Below are 15,581 nucleotides of genomic sequence, written 5' to 3'. Positions count from 1 at the left end.
GCTTTGATATTTGTTGTCTTTATTGGAAGATACTAGTGGTGTCTCCTCCTTCAGACAGGACCTATGGGGCAAGCAAGCCCTGACCAAGGGGTTGGTGGGCTCTTGCAGCTGTGCAGGCAGGTGCTAAAGGAGTCCACAGAACTCATAAATATTGCCAGGTGAACAGTAATGTTCAAACCTTTCAAAAACTCTGCCATTTATGGACCAATTCTATTTCTAAATGTCGTTCCAGCAGCTACAGAATACTCTACTCAGAGAGACCTACCTGATTTTCTGAACTTCAGCAGAACTTTGGAACAACTGCTAAGGTTCCCTAAAAAAATACAGTTATCTCTCTAGAGCTTAGAAAAACAATATTCTTACTACAAAAGCCCCGCAATCTATGTCTACAAAGCTTCTAAGCTTCCCAGCTGTGCTGTGGGTGAGGTAGCCACGTCCTGCAGACATAACTGTGGAAAGCGGTCAGATGACAAGAAACTTTGGGAAGCTACTTGCAGAAGTCTGTGACGATAGGCAAAACTCCTTCTTTGGTGTAATATCTAAAGCTTGGCACTCGGCAAAGTTCACTTAGGACAAATTCCCTAAGTCAAAAGATCTTGTGGCTGCACAGGTGAGAGATCCCACTACACTTACGATAAATCTTGCAAGTACCACTATGGCCATGTTGCCAAGTACCATCTTGTTGGCTTGCCTCCCTGAGCAGCAGCCCAGAAGGACACAGAGCAAGGACCTAACATTGCCTCAAGCAGGGTTGCTCTCAGTGTTTTTATTCCTTTCCAGAATGTGACCTTGCATATTTTTTTCAGAAAAATAGTAGGGTTTGCAAAAGTCCTGCTTGTCTCCCCTGTGCTGACAGATTGCTGGAAGCTTCATCATGGCTGAATGAAGGAACTGTTAAAATTCATCTGCCTGCCAGTCTATTAAGAGAATGGGGAAATGCGCCTAAGAAGTGAGCACACAGTGGCCCACGAAGGAGAGGAACAGCCAGCAGAGACCTCCTGTAAAGCAACAAAGCTGGGATTGCTTCCTGCTGCCACTCGTTCTCCAGCATCTTCCAACAAAGCAACGTCTCCCCACCCAAAGATGCCTAAATGTTTCACGTGGTACCTCCTGCTAAGGGATTTTCCATTGACGAAAGTCATGGTTATTTGGTCAGGGAATTTAAAAGAGTTAAAAGGAGAAAGTTGTCCATGCATACAAGTACATTTACTTTACTTTTTTTAAAAGCGTCAGACTGTTCAACAAACAGTTTGGCGAAGAAGCTCCAGCTCTGAATGACTCATTCGCAATGCTGCTTCTCTGGGACTTCATGGAAGACTTAGGCTTCCACTTGTCAGTAGTACCTTATAGCTGTTTTTCATATCCACACACGATCTCCACACCTATATTGCCATTCCACACCCTCAAATGTGTTGAACCTAAGTTCCACCAAAACTCCCCGGAGTGGCTTAAACCTCCCAAGGTCAAATATGTTTTTTTGTTTTGCACCTGGTTTCCAGTTTCTGGGGTACAGTCAGGTTACAAATTCCAACTTTGATTGGCAGGCCTGAAACTTGGGATCCTGGCGCACAGTAACCTGGCACAGCACAACTGAGCTACAACGACCAATCGTCTCAGAGCCCCGTCTCATGATAACACAGTGGGAGCTGGCCATGCGGTATGTAACTGTAGACGTATCTGCGGCAACCTTCACCTTCACGTCTAAGCACTTATTCTATCCACAGAATATTCCCAGAAGTGTGATGGGTGTTTACAAAGCTCACAGATAAGTCTTAGTTTTCCTTTGCCAAACAGATAACAAATGTGCAAACAGTATTTTTGTCATGTCAGTCAAAAGGTATGTAAAACCAGAATCTTCTAACCCTCCCTCTCTCAGGAAAACGATGGCCTAAAAATTAACGTTGTAAAATACGTTACCTAAGATAACACAGGAATTCATTAAAATTTTGCCATTCAAAAGAGCTTTAATTTTTGTAAGCCAGAAAACGTAGGGGTCCAAAATAAGCTTGCATCCACCCTACTGTCTCACCTTCCTGACAAGTATCTACATAATATATATCAGGGACATATTCACTCCATTGCGTTAAGAACAAAGTGTTATGAATATGTCTTTCTTGAAATTCTTAAAAATGTGCATCCACGATATACCTGAATAGGTGCTAAATGTGCCATCACCAGCTCTGCTGAAGTATGCGCTGAGATGGTCATTATCTGCCACCAGTACACATCTCCTGGAGGAATGAGGCCAGGCTGGAAAAGCCTTTTTATTACTCAGGACATAATGATTCTGTAACAAAGAAGGAGGAATTTGCCTTACCTGTCTATGCTGCTGAGAGACTGGATACTGCAAACCTGAGATTTGCTGGCTCTGCTGCATTTTCTGAAGCATCATTTTTTGCTGCATTGCTAGGGGTACGTTAGGTGGCCTTTGAAGAGACTGGTTGGAGAGAGGCTGAGCAGGCTGCGGCGGCGGCTGTTGCTGCTGCTGTTGCTGTGGCTGTTGCACAGGGGCTGAACCCTGTGCCTGCTGCGTGTAGTGCAGAAGGGCAGGCTTGTTTTGGGAACCCAAAACTGAAGGCATCTGCTGGTTTGTTTGCTCTGAGTTAAAGTGAAACAAGGGCTTTGTGTTGCCATGATGCTGCTCTAGTGGTGGCTGAGCGCTGTTGATAAAGTTTCTGTTGAGGTCCTGAGGCTTCTGTTGCATGATTATGTCCATGGGATTGCTCTGGGGAGTGGTTGGTTTATAAACGTAGTTGTTCATCCCTTTCGACTGGTTTCCATTCACTGGTACCCCAAGCATTGCTGAGCTTTGTGGGCTGAACTGCTGCTGGCGAAAAGAAGGACTGGGGATTTTCTCTTGCACAAAGGGTCCAGGGGAAGGTCCTGATGGAGACAAGGTGGACCAGCTGGCCGTCTGGTTCTGCTGCTGCTGTTGCTGCTGAATCAAGGCATGCTGCTGCCGGTTGGCTGCAATCTGTTTGAGCTGCTGTGCATGAGAGACCTCCTGCCAGTTAGGCAATGGCCGACTGGACGCAGAAGAAACCTGCGATACCTGTGTTTGACTCTGAGGGACCGAAGGGATGGGTGAAGAGGTGGACATGGCAGCGGTGGCCATAGTGAAGGCTGGACCTGTAGAAGAAGGCCTCATCTGTGGGGAGCCCACAGGCGCCTGATTCATGCCTGGTGCATATTCACTCTTTATCACCATCTTATCCATCTGCAGGGATCTCACAGGGCCCCTCTGGCTTTGCTGCCCAAGGTCAATGTTGAATGGCTCATCTTGTTTTATTGTGGCATTTATCATATTCTCTAGCTCAAGATCACTCATTGGTGGCACTGATATGTTAGTCAGTTCATTAAACAATTCTTGAAGCTCCAGATCCATCATTTGTTCCCACGAGTCTTCCCCGTATCTGTTAGGAAACATGTTCTCATGGGACGTCTGGCTATCTAAGTGTTTGCTGCAGGACATCGTTTCCCCTGGTTCTTTCTTTACCTCTTTCAAAGCCATATTAAACATGCCGTTCCCACTAGCATGTGTATTGTTTGCTAGGTTGCTGGCCTTTCTTTGTGATCCTTGCCCCACAGACATAGTTCCTGACATTGACTGGCTTTGGCAATTGTTAACATGTTGTCCACCTTGTCCCACTGAGATATTATCACCCACTCTTATCCTCTTAATGTCAAGGAAAGAGCTCTCTGAAACACCATTGGGCCTCTTGTTGTTGACCGGCGACAGATTTACCACCAACTTTCTCTTCAAGGAGCCTTGGAGCTGAAAGAAGCAGAGACAAAACCCCCAATTATTAGATGACAACGAAGAAACAATCTGTAGTTTATTTGATAGATTGATCTTGCAAGTCAACGGGCAAGTAAGCATTGCTTAGTACAGAATGCTATTCTGGGCTTTCTCAGTCAATGAAACTACACAGAAATGCAGGAAAATACCTTGTAAGTGAGACACCTCCCTGTCACCACCACCCCTGTCCTTGTAGCCACCAGCACTTTTTGGGCACTACTGCCTCCACAGACCCCCTTTCCCTCATGGGTGTGAGTGGAGGGAGGTGGCCAGAGCTGCAGCTGGCAAAGCCTAGGACATACTTGCTGCAGATTTGCACCCATCTAACTGTGCCAGACAGATCTAAAGTATTTTCAGACAGCAGAGACTAATGCAGTCATGAAATCTGCCCTTCTACCTATCCAGTGCTGCAGGATTTCACTCTCATGATTCTGGTATATGATCCAAAAGACCATTTGTGACCGCTGTAGAGTCCAAAGGTCCTAGAAGACATTCTAATGGCACACAAGAGATCCAGTCATCCCGATCTCACTTAGGTTTATACGGGCCAGAGATGCGTATAATTAAAGATGTTAGAAGATAACTTGTTCAAAACTGAAAATGAAGCCACTGGAGCCATGTCAGGTTATGTCAGCCAAGGGTCTGGGCCATAATGCACTGCTGGATTATATTCCAGAGAAGTATATTAATACATTAAGACCTAATTGTTTATGTCCTAAAACGTCTGCTATAAAACACCCAGGGCATGCAACACTGCTCTGAGAATTGTAACTCTTTATTTCCTTTCCTTGAATATTTACAGCGATACTTTCATCTGTGCACAAGCCCTGTGGGCCTACCCAAGGAAAAGAGGTTCATGGCCCTGTCCACCTGACGTATACTTATCTGCCATGGTTGTACACACAAATTCCTACCCCGGCAGAAGTGCACTGGCCTTGGAGGCAACAGGACAATGTCATCTGACAAATACCACCAGTGTTCACCAGCGAGAAAACAGGGCTTGTACAAATCGTGCCACCTTGTGAGACTGTGATGGGCTGAGAGAACACTGAGGACCCTAATTTTCCAGTCAAGTGAGGAAGGATGATTTATAAGGTCTTCAGATCACTTTATTTGTATCGTGCTGTTCCATGTACAGACGCCTGTGGACACCTAATACTCTGTTGTGGCCCCTGTTCCCCTCAACTTCAGGCTTATCTATAGGCAAGAGCTTTTCCCAGGTAACTCCAGGTGTGAACACCTTTACTCTGGAGTCAATACCAGTGAGTTGCTGGGAAAAACTCAACTGACAAATATATATTTCCTCCGTACCCACCTACCTTTCTATTGCGCATCAGAAGGTCACTGAGTTTACCGCTTAAAAAGAAAGCTTGCGATTTCTCTTCCTGACACTGAAAATCTCATCTCGTATCTCAAGTTGAGTTTCCAGGAGAGCTTTTGAATCACAGGTTAATGTTTTCATTTCATAAGGGCAGTCGTGTTGGTGCCTATTTGTACATGTCTGCAGACCTTGTGCCTTTAAGAACAACTAATTGTCATTAGGTGTCCTCGGGGTGGGAGATTTGGGTGGTCACTTGCAAAAAGCACAGACTGTCTCTGGTTAGCGTGTTCCTTCTGACACATGAGTCACTGTACTTTCCTTTGCAAAAAAAAACCCGGTAAGCTGCACTTCCGTTTACCATCATCATCTTCGCTGTCAGTGTGTTTTTTAGAAATCATTCTCGTGCCCCCAGATTCATCTTCCTGGGAAACGGGGAACTCCCCAGGTCATCAGAATACATGACTTGGCAGCATGTTTTGCTTTCATATGTGCTGCTGACAGAAAGCCTGAAGAGATAACGAATAATATATCCTCTGCGTGTCTATATGCTTTATGTGGTTAATATGCCTTTCTGAGTTAATTTTGCTTTTGCTTGACATTTTAAAGCAGAGGGAGCTGTTTAAAATGTCTTTGCATTTCCAGAGCACCTAGAGGAGGCCTTCTGACACGATTAAGAACACAGGTGTCTCACTGCACTGTGCGTAGCAGCTGCTGCTCTTCTGCGTTTGAACTAGCTGCTAGCAGACACTGGGGAGCTGGGAAGTGATTTGCCCGGTGACAAGGGGCACATCAGCAGCAGAGCCAGGGAGAGCACCACCACCTCCAGACACATCCCTTAACCAAGCGCTCCCTCCCTCGACGTGGGCTGGAGGACTCCTCGTCTCATTACATCTGCTCTGCTGAAGTGCCCACCAAAAAGGGCACTATGCATTTCTGAAGAAGTAACAACTGCTGGCTTGCCACATCGCCCCAAAACCTTGCAAGCACTGGCCTCTGAATCCGGACAACACCTTGGTCAGTAGATGTCCCCAGCTTAAAACAGTCATGGGAGTGAATGAGGCCGCAAAGGTGCAGGGGACTCTCGGGGGACTTCACTGAGGCTGCAGGAAAGGTCCTGGTTTCACATCCCCCGTGAGTTAGGGATGTGGAGGGCGAGGGCGTGGGAAGGACGTAGCAGCCTACAGGGATGAAGCCCTTTCTCCCTCCTTGCACCAAGCTGTTACCGATTATGCGTCAATTTATGCTCGCAAGGGACCGGTCTGTGTTTGTCCAGTGGGATGAGTAGTGTCCATCACAAGCCTCTCCATCTTGCTATTTCATATGAACTCTGCCTTATACGGGGCACTGCTGCCTGAGCATTACACCTGTTTTGTTTTCTGAAGGGAAAGGGTCAGGGTTCGATCACTCAAATCTTTGCAGTTTTCCAGCAATGGCATTTTTCAACTACTGATTGAAAGTCGGTACTCGAGCCCTTTTTCCCCGAGCAAAGCACAGGCTCTTCAGAGGGTAAAAAAAGAGCTTGCCAGATTTCAAGCTCCATCTCTTCCAATTTGCAAGCCGGGATTGATTTGGGTCAGTAAACGTAAAGCAAAAGTTCCTATGAACACACAGGCACATTCCTCAGATCAAACGGGCTCGCTGATTACACATCTCACACCGCTTGAACTGCGTAATACTGAAAGGCTCTGTGATGGGAAACGAGTGACTTGACAGTAAGCGGGAGAGGAGGAAGCCCTCCATGCACAGCTCCATCCCACAGGTAGGAGGGCAAGCGCCGTGTGAGCCATCAAAGAGCACACGCGTTTCCTGGCAGCCCGTGTTATTGTGAGCCCTTGCACCGAGCGGGCTCTGGTGAGTCAGCACGCGTCCACGCACCCACAGGCAGGGAGTGCTGGACGCATTCATTCTTCTGAAGCTAACACTGGTCAGGCTAAGCCTCTGGAAATCACGTCTGTAAGAGTCAGCGGGGCCAGGCTCTTCCAGTGTCTGGAGCTGGGCACTCCAGTGGAGCCCGGTGACAGGACAAGGGGCAACGGGCACAAGCTGGAACATGGAAAATTCCATCTCAACATGAGGAAAGACTTCTTTGAGGGTGGCAGAGCCCTGGCACAGGCTGCCCAGGGAGGTGGTGGAGTCTCCGTCTCTGGAGACATTCCAAACCCACCTGGATGCGTTCCTGTGCAACCTGCTCTGGGTGACCCTGCTCAGGCAGGGGGTTGGACTAGATGATCTCCAGAGGTCCCTTCCAACTCCCACCATTCTGTGATTCTGCGATTCTGTGATTCTGTTACTGGCCAAACTGCTCAGCGGAGGGCAAAACTCTAGAGTTGACTTGGTCTAAACGACCCAGTGTGACACCACGTCCTGTGCAGAGAAACAATTAATTTCTATTTAAAACAGATTCTGAGTCTTAAAAGGGATTTATGAGGGGCAGCTTCTTCTCTAATGCTCCCTGACACCAGGCCAAATCAGCAGGAGTTCCACCAAGCCAATAATTAGGGCTCATCAAAATCTGGTATCAAATAATCTCACTTTTGGCCAAAAAAAAAAAAAAAAAAGGCTTTTGCTTCACTTTCTTTTAGTTGATTTTTTTTACTAAATGTAAAACTAGAGGATTTTGCTGAAAGTTGATTTTTTTTTTTTCTGGCTCAGAAGGTTTTTCAGAAAATGGAAACAACTTCTTTGGTGCAAAAGCAAAATTTGTCAATGAGAAATTTTACGGATTGTTTTCCCCCAACTACCCATATTTAGCAATATTATTATGACACCTTTGAGCTGTTTCTGACATTAACCCTGTGCATTCGCCTTGTATGCCTTTCCACAAAGACTGTCCATAATGGCCAAGAAAAGAATTTGTCTGTGACAGCAGGAAATAATAAGGACTATCTGGTTTCACTTTCATTGAAAGTCTTATTTTTTGTGCACTTCATGCAGCTTCTTCAGTTGGGCTTCCTTTACAATTTGCTAGAATTTAAGAATGCGTAGGAGCACAGCACTTGAGAGAAGTCCTCAGTCAACCATCCATCAGCCTGGAGTTTCACAGCTCTCAGGACAAGTGAAACACAGCTTGTCCCTCTGACTTGCCCAACTATCTCCATAGTGCTTGCAAATCTCAAACCCCCTTATTTCCCAATGCAACCCATCCTTGGCCTTGTACTGAGATGTGAGTAACACACCCGACTGTCATCTCAAAATGTTTGTAGCCAGACACTTAAAATTGGACCAAAACACCAAAACGCTCCAAGCAAACTACGGAGAAAATATCAGATTGTGATGGTTTTTAGTCTCTACTAATATGTAGTGTTTTAAGACGTGAAAGGAAGATCTCCTACCACCTTTGTTCTCCCATCTCTCGCATTTTCCTACTAAGGTTTGCAGCTTTCTTAGCTCGTGTGGTGGAACAACAGGGACAAAACTTGTAATGTTCTGCTAACTTAAACCCCAAGGGATTATCACAGTTTGTTTGCGAAGCAGGCAGCACAGCAGCGTTAGCGATTCATGTGGAGTAATAACTTCTGATGTGAAAAAAGCAGCTTTGGATTTTATGCTTTTAATGTAGAAGCAGCAGACAGATCCACTTTAGGAGGTCCCTTTTGGACTCCCTAGACTTTCTCACAATACATGCTGACCGTATCTATGGCTGCACTGTGAACAAAATCCTTCATGTATCTGGGGAGGGGAAGGGGTAAAAGAATTACATGAAAAATACAGAAAATATTCAAACAATGAAAGTGGCCAAAAAAAAAAAAAAAAAAAAAGAATTCATTCCAAAGGAGGAAAACATGCTGAATGCTGCTTCTTATTTATGCTGTGAAAGCACCTTTTTACATCCCCGGGCTGGGCCCAGCGAGCCACCCCTGGGATTTAGGGCCCAATCCTGAATGACAGCAGCTCTCCTTTCCAAAACAGTGGTTTGCAGCGTTTGCTGCCAGCCTTCTGCAGTGCCACCTCCCGCGGTGCCCGGAGGTGAGCTGAGCCGAGGAGCATCCCTCCAGGCAGGGTTTGGGGTTCACCAGCGCAGAACCCCCCCATCGCGGGCATCTCCTCAGCACGCTGGAGGATGAGGTGCCCCTCTCCTTGTCTTCTCACCCCTTCGAGCAGGCACGCTGGTCACAGTACTCACGCCATGGCCAGCTGCAGAGCCACCGAAGCACCCCGGGGCTGATACAAGGATGAGGAAGGGCCACTGCCCTGAGCTGCCACCTCCAGGGCCATCACAGGTCCTAACGCCGTGATGACACATGCACGCTCAGAGCCTGTTTCTGACTACAGACACACTTTTTAGGAACAGGCAAAAGAGCTCCCATTACCACTCTTTCTACACACCTCCTGAAATCTGGCAGCTCTGTCTGTTCCCGCTCTTCCCCCTACCCTGGGGCAGCAGATTCACCCTAACGTCTCTCCTGAAGATCTCAATAGCATGGTCTTCTTCTGAGCACCTCTCCCCAGCCCCTCTGCTCTACATTTTCTCTGCACAGCATGAGAGTATTTATTTTTAATGTTTTGTCTTCATTTGCAACTGCTACCTGACATGGCTGAGAATGCAAGCATGACAGTTGTCTTCAGAGAGATTTTAGCACTCCAAGCTCAGAAAGTCCAATCTGCTGGATGATGCTGATCTGGAAAACAACATAAATTTTTCATGCAGGACTGAGTGACAGAGACGGGGCCCTGGGCACCCGGAACGATGGGGAGCAGCACCGAGAGCTGGTGTGTCCTCACAGCACCGCACAGCACCGTGGTGGGGTCAAGGTGGTCCTACCACGCTTGCAAAGAGCTATGCAAGGGTAGCAGATGCTGTTTTCCCACTCCAGCCTGGTTTGCACAGGCTCAGCTCCAGGTGCCTCCTCTTCTTCATGTTCCTACATGCCACCTGCTCTGAGTGTGTCCGCAGGAAGGGGACCAACCGCTCTCTCTGAGCAGTGAGGAGGAGGAGCAGGTGCCTTCAGCCCCATGCTGCTGATGAACGTGGCAGCTCGAGCCAGCACACCTCCACTCTGCCTCGCTCCTCTCCCATTTAGCTAATTGGTCCTGAGACTGCTCCGCTAACCAGGAGCAAGGTTTGCTGCCATGAGGATTTTTCTCTGCACATCCCAAACCTTCCCACCACCCATCCCTGTCTTTCTGATCACAAAGACCAGAAAAGATCTGGGAAAAGACTCGGTGTCTATCCAGGGCCTCTTGCACTGGCGTCCTAGTTCTGGCTGATCCTTAGGCATACGCGCCACTATCAATAATAATGCTGACTGAGAGGTAACACAAGTTTTTCTCCCTGTTTACTGTAGTAAGTGCCACTAAAAGTGAATTTATAGTAACAAATAAGGATGTTGCTTGGCTGACAAGTACCCACTTAATTCTCATTAGCTGGGAACAAGGCTGGAATAGTAATCAGTATGTTAAAAATCCCACAATTTACCTTCACTTATGGAAAAATTACGTATCTTGCCAACTGAACATACCAACCTAAAAAAGCATCCATATTATTCACAGTGTACTGCCTAGAAATATAACATCAGGGCTTTGGTCCAAGTTGCTGAAGCACAATAATTATATTTTTTATGCAGATTTTACATCTGATGGATTATAAAATATCATGTCTAGCCACAGTCTTTTAGAAGAATAGGAACACAGAGAAACAATAGCACTTTAACTAGGTCAAGATTACTAATCAGAATGTAGCAGTCATTACTGTGTGCAAAACAAATAGGCGTGAAAGATCTGTATTTCTTATCCTGCAAGCTGTGTATTTGTCTTCTGGAGAAGTCTTTTCTGTTCTTTTTTTTTTCTTTCCTCTCTTTTTTTTTGTTTTTAAGATCCTTTTCAACCATGAATAAATTAACAATCACTTTATGTGAAATCTACAGAAATTTATGTCAGCGTTTATTACCATGAAATGTGGAACAAAGCATAATGCAACCTGAGCTTTGGGAAACGCGACTGCTTAACTGATCCTATCCTGATGAGAAGGAAATATCAAATGCATTATAAATGTTGACAGGATGATCAGGCATGTAAAAGAGGTCATCCAACACTACCCTCCACATTGTTTACCAGTTTCATAAGTCAGCTTAAAGTATTAAAAACACATACTGTCTTGCACAGGAAGCTCCTAATCCTTAAAAATGTGGCGGCTGTTATTTGATTTGCCTTTTAGAGATCAATAGCGCAGCAGATTTCACCTAAGGAAAGGCTGCTGAGAGCAGTCTGGTCCTGGTTTTCTGCCTAGCATCACTTCCAAACTGGCTGTGCGAAGGCTTCGTAGCTTCACTGGAGCACATACCCATGCCCACACTTGGGCTTTCATTACCCGTCTAAGCACCCGTCTCTGCAACACTCCGTATCAAAAGTTCAATCAATGGAGGAAGACAGCAGCCATCCATCCAGCCTCGGAAAATAAGGAAATATTTAGACCGTTTCTCTCTTCCTGCAAATCAATGCGTCACACAGGACACTCATGCCAACTGTTTGGCCTTGAGGTCTTCTGCAGGCTAAGTTACAGTTCACAGGAGATACAGTCATCGCTTGTCAATTGGAAAAAAAAAAGATCCTTTCGGCATATTTACCCAGTCATAGACGTGCTTCCAGCACCAGAGTCTATCAGCCAGGACAAGGAGGGCCTGCTTGAACGAGAACTGCCTTCCATCATTGCTTCAACTAAGACTCTTAACGAACAACTGGCAAAATGGCTTGTTAGGAGGAAGGAGTCCTGATCCTCTGCCAAAAACTTCAGTTTGAACCAAATCTGAAGTGATTTGGACCAAATCCAGGCCTGTGGTAAGAGAACATCTCTAGCAAAGTTGCTGCACTCACTTGCTTGATGGCTGGATCTGACCTGTGTTAGCATCGTCCCTCTGCCTCTCCCCATCACGCACGTTCACCCCATTAAGAAGGACATAAAGTAAAAGCAGTACTTAATAGCTCAAAAGCTTCAGCTTAAACGTGCAGTGTCAGGACAGGCCAAGTGTACCCCATCAGGAGTTTGACCTGTATGAGCAGAACAGGCAAAAATTTGGAGGATTTTGGAGACAAGCAACAATAGTGATTTGAGAGCTTTGAAGATATGTCTATGAAGAGAATGGACAATAGAAGGGACAAATAAAAAAGAAAATTATGAAAGTTTATATAATAAAACTCTAATGGATTAACTGCCGATCAAGAGGTATTTAGCAAACTTGAACGGCAGTAAATTCAATCCCAATGAATGGACAAACTTTTTCTTCCAGTGTGGATAGAGTCTGAGGAATTACATGACAGATCCAGAGCTCAGCAAGATCTAAAGAGGGACTGGGCATTTGTTTGGAAATGGGAAGATACTGACTTACAAAAGGTGAGGATAAAATATTTAGAAGGGGATGTGAAATAGTAAACCCCAAGGTTCTAACCGGTCTATGGTTCATGGGGCCTGGCTACAGTTGTCAGTGGGCAGGGGAGGAAGAAGTAAGGGAGAGGAGTGGTGGTTTTTGCAGGCCTATCAAGGTGAAAAGTAAGTGTACATTCCCCTGATATATATCTCATTGCTATTGACGAGATGCTGCAAGGGTTTAGAAAGAGCACGTGTCTGGCCGTGTTTCACAACTCCCGTATTTCCAACACTTCAGAAGTCTGGAAAAAAACTGTAAAAATGGAAGTAATCTGAGCGTTATCTAAATGTTTACTACTAATTTTACTCCCGAGTTTCAGTTTTAGCCTGAAAACATAGACAGAATGATAGAACAAGAATGAACAGTAAAACTTGGTCTGAGACAATGGAAGATCATCAGCAGGTTACAGGAACCCCAAATGCCTTACTGTCTTGAACTAGCACGTGTTGCTATTTGGGTGATTTGCGTTATTTGGTCTTTTTATGAATAGCATCTTGATATATTATGAGAAGGTTGAAAGAATCCAAACCCAAGAAAATGGCCAGAGAAGGTGAATGGAAAGGTCTGGAAACAAGCAACCATCCAGGAAGGAATGCTCCAGGAGCTGGAAAAGGTCTGTGTGGATAGAGGGGGCCAGAAGCAGTCCAGGGTAAGAAAAAGGCATCTACAAGCTAAAAAAAGCCCCAACCATACAGGTACTGAAAAGCTTACAAGATTACGCTTAAAAGCAATGTGAGAAATGACAAGCGGAGTGAAGTGGATGACTGAAAGATGTTTGCAAAAGTAGACAAGTCAAATGCATGGAGACATCTCTCAAGAAAGTGAAAATAAGTTTTCTGGCTTTCTTTTTCTCTCTGATTAGCAAAGACATTATTTGATAGCACAGAGCATGTAGCAAAAGCTTTGCTTTGGCAAAAGAAGGTGGCATTGTAATAGGGTTCATGTGTGTGTCTCAAGAGCTGTTGATTCTGCACCAGATGCCACCATCACATGGTTTAAAATGTAACTCCGAACAGTGTTAGACTGGTCACTGAATAGGTAGGGAGAGTATGTGAAGACCAAATCTGGTGCAGGGAAGGGATAAAAGAGGGAAAGAAAACGTGAGCGCCGTGCCTTGGCCTGTGTGCAGGAGACAGGCTCACCAGCAGTGCCCTCAGTGGCCCTCACATGGACTGAGGAGAGGCCCGAGGAGTCAGCTCCAAGGTGGACCTTGAAAACCTCCTTGGTGATGAGGTGACACTGTTTGCACACTGCAGCCTTTCAGCTGCTTTGTCCTGCCCCTCTGAGGCAAAGCCCTGCTGCTAAGCACACACCGTGGTTTGTGGCTTGGAGCGGCAATGCCAGTGACTAAGACCGTTACCGCAGTCCCCTGCTGCAGACGCTCACGTCTCTGTAGCCATCCAGTCTCCTAGGAGCCTTGGTACTGAATGCCTTTACCCCGACTACAACTTTCTTCACGGGGATTGTCGGCCCTAGACTCATCACTGAGTCCCACGGAGACACAGGGGGATGCTAAGCAGCTGATGATGATGTTCCTGGTAGTTCTGGACAGGAGCCTGTCCCCCCAACAGTTATACATTACATCTCCTTTGGTGGTAAACCGTGAAGCGTCACCACAATACTTTTAGGCATTTTTGGCCACTATGATAGTTTTCAGTGAATGGGACAGAAGTAGATTCATTACACTTGATGTTTCCTATATGCCTTATTTCCTATATGCCTTATTTCCTATATGCACCAATCACCTGTTGAATGAACTCATGCAAATAGAAACAGCACTGAAAAATGAGCAGTTCTAGGCCTCTCAAAGATAACAGCTATTCTCTAAGTCATCCTTTCCCCCATAGCAGCCTTAAGCCTGTTTCTAGAGCCAATTGCGATCCCTGGCTTTGAAAATTCAAAATGAGAAAAATTCCCTGTTTGGCAATGACTGAGTGGAATAGCATCTCCTTCCTGACACAAAGGACTGCGATAAGGGAACGTGCTCCTGCAAGACTGGACACAGGTACCACAACCATCACAAGAAACAGCATTCCTTCGGCTACACAGTGAAAATGGCTCAGGCAAGGACTCTAAGGATTCCTCAACTACAACAGAGGTTTGTTGCATCAGTGTTGTATCACTTTTGTAGCCTACACCTTGATGATGCACCAGATGTGGCCACAGAAGAACTGTTCAGCTACTCTGTTGACTTAGATAAGGGAGTCCAAGGCACCTGGAGTAAGTGCCCACCAAAAGTGATGCAGTGGAAACCCTCTGCAGTCATGTAACTCCATAGCTGGGTCTCTAAAATGAAATCTCTGCAGACCACTAACCCAGTAGAAAGAGAGTTCATTTGCTACTTGTCCATTTGCCATGTTATTCACAGAAAGAAAACAAAAGTATTGTGGCAAGGGCCTTAGTGGAGAGTTCTTTAGAAGACCTATAGTATCATAAAATGATGTAGCTGTGAAGAGACCTCTGGACAGTGTGTGGTCCAGACCCTGCTGAAAGCAGAGCTACCTTCAAAGTTACATCAGGATGCTCTGGACATTGTCCAGGCAAGTGTCGAACACATCCCAGGATGAAGACTCCACAACCTCTCCAGGCCCTATTCCAGTGTTGACAGCTCCCCTTTTTTTCCTTATGTCTAGTTAGCAACTTGTGTTCCTCGCCTCTCATCCTTTTGTTGTTCGCCTCTAAGACAAATCTGATATGTAACTGGAAAACTTTGACTGCAGAGTGAATGGAGGAAAGTTACAAATTTGACTTGTCTCCAAGTCAGTGATGAGGGGGGAGGAGGAGATGAAAGCCATAAATGACAATGCACTTGAGAAATGCCGATCTCTGTTTCTATGCAGATTCCTTCAGGGAAAGCATCAGATCAGTAGCTTTTAAATGACACAAACAAAGGGTTGACCACGCAAACTGATTCTGCATCAGATGATGCCAAGTTGCTAAAAGATGCCTTTCCTTAAGCCTGATCTAAATTCTGTTGAGATATCCAAATGTTTAAATGGACTTTGCTGGACTTCTGCTCTCTCCTCTTGATTATAAGGTTCCATGACAAGGACATTATCTCTCTATATTTTTCTGAAAAATACTCTTCATGCATTTAGAC

The 15,581-nt window shown here is 45.6% G+C and overlaps 1 protein-coding gene across 1 annotated transcript in view; it reads right to left on the bottom strand.

The window, feature by feature from the left end:
- Positions 1-15,581, bottom strand: part of MAML2 (mastermind like transcriptional coactivator 2) — a 220,008-nt gene that overhangs the window by 67,708 nt on the left and 136,719 nt on the right. The window contains exon 2 of the mRNA XM_074571138.1: positions 2,318-3,775. Within this exon, the coding sequence (XP_074427239.1) occupies positions 2,318-3,775 (1,458 nt within the window). The remainder of the gene's footprint in view (positions 1-2,317; positions 3,776-15,581) is intronic.

The sequence above is a fragment of the Larus michahellis genome, chromosome 1 (genome assembly GCF_964199755.1).
Source record: "Larus michahellis chromosome 1, bLarMic1.1, whole genome shotgun sequence".
Classification (NCBI taxonomy): Eukaryota; Metazoa; Chordata; class Aves; order Charadriiformes; family Laridae; genus Larus; species Larus michahellis.
This window is presented reverse-complemented; position numbering and strand designations above follow the sequence as displayed.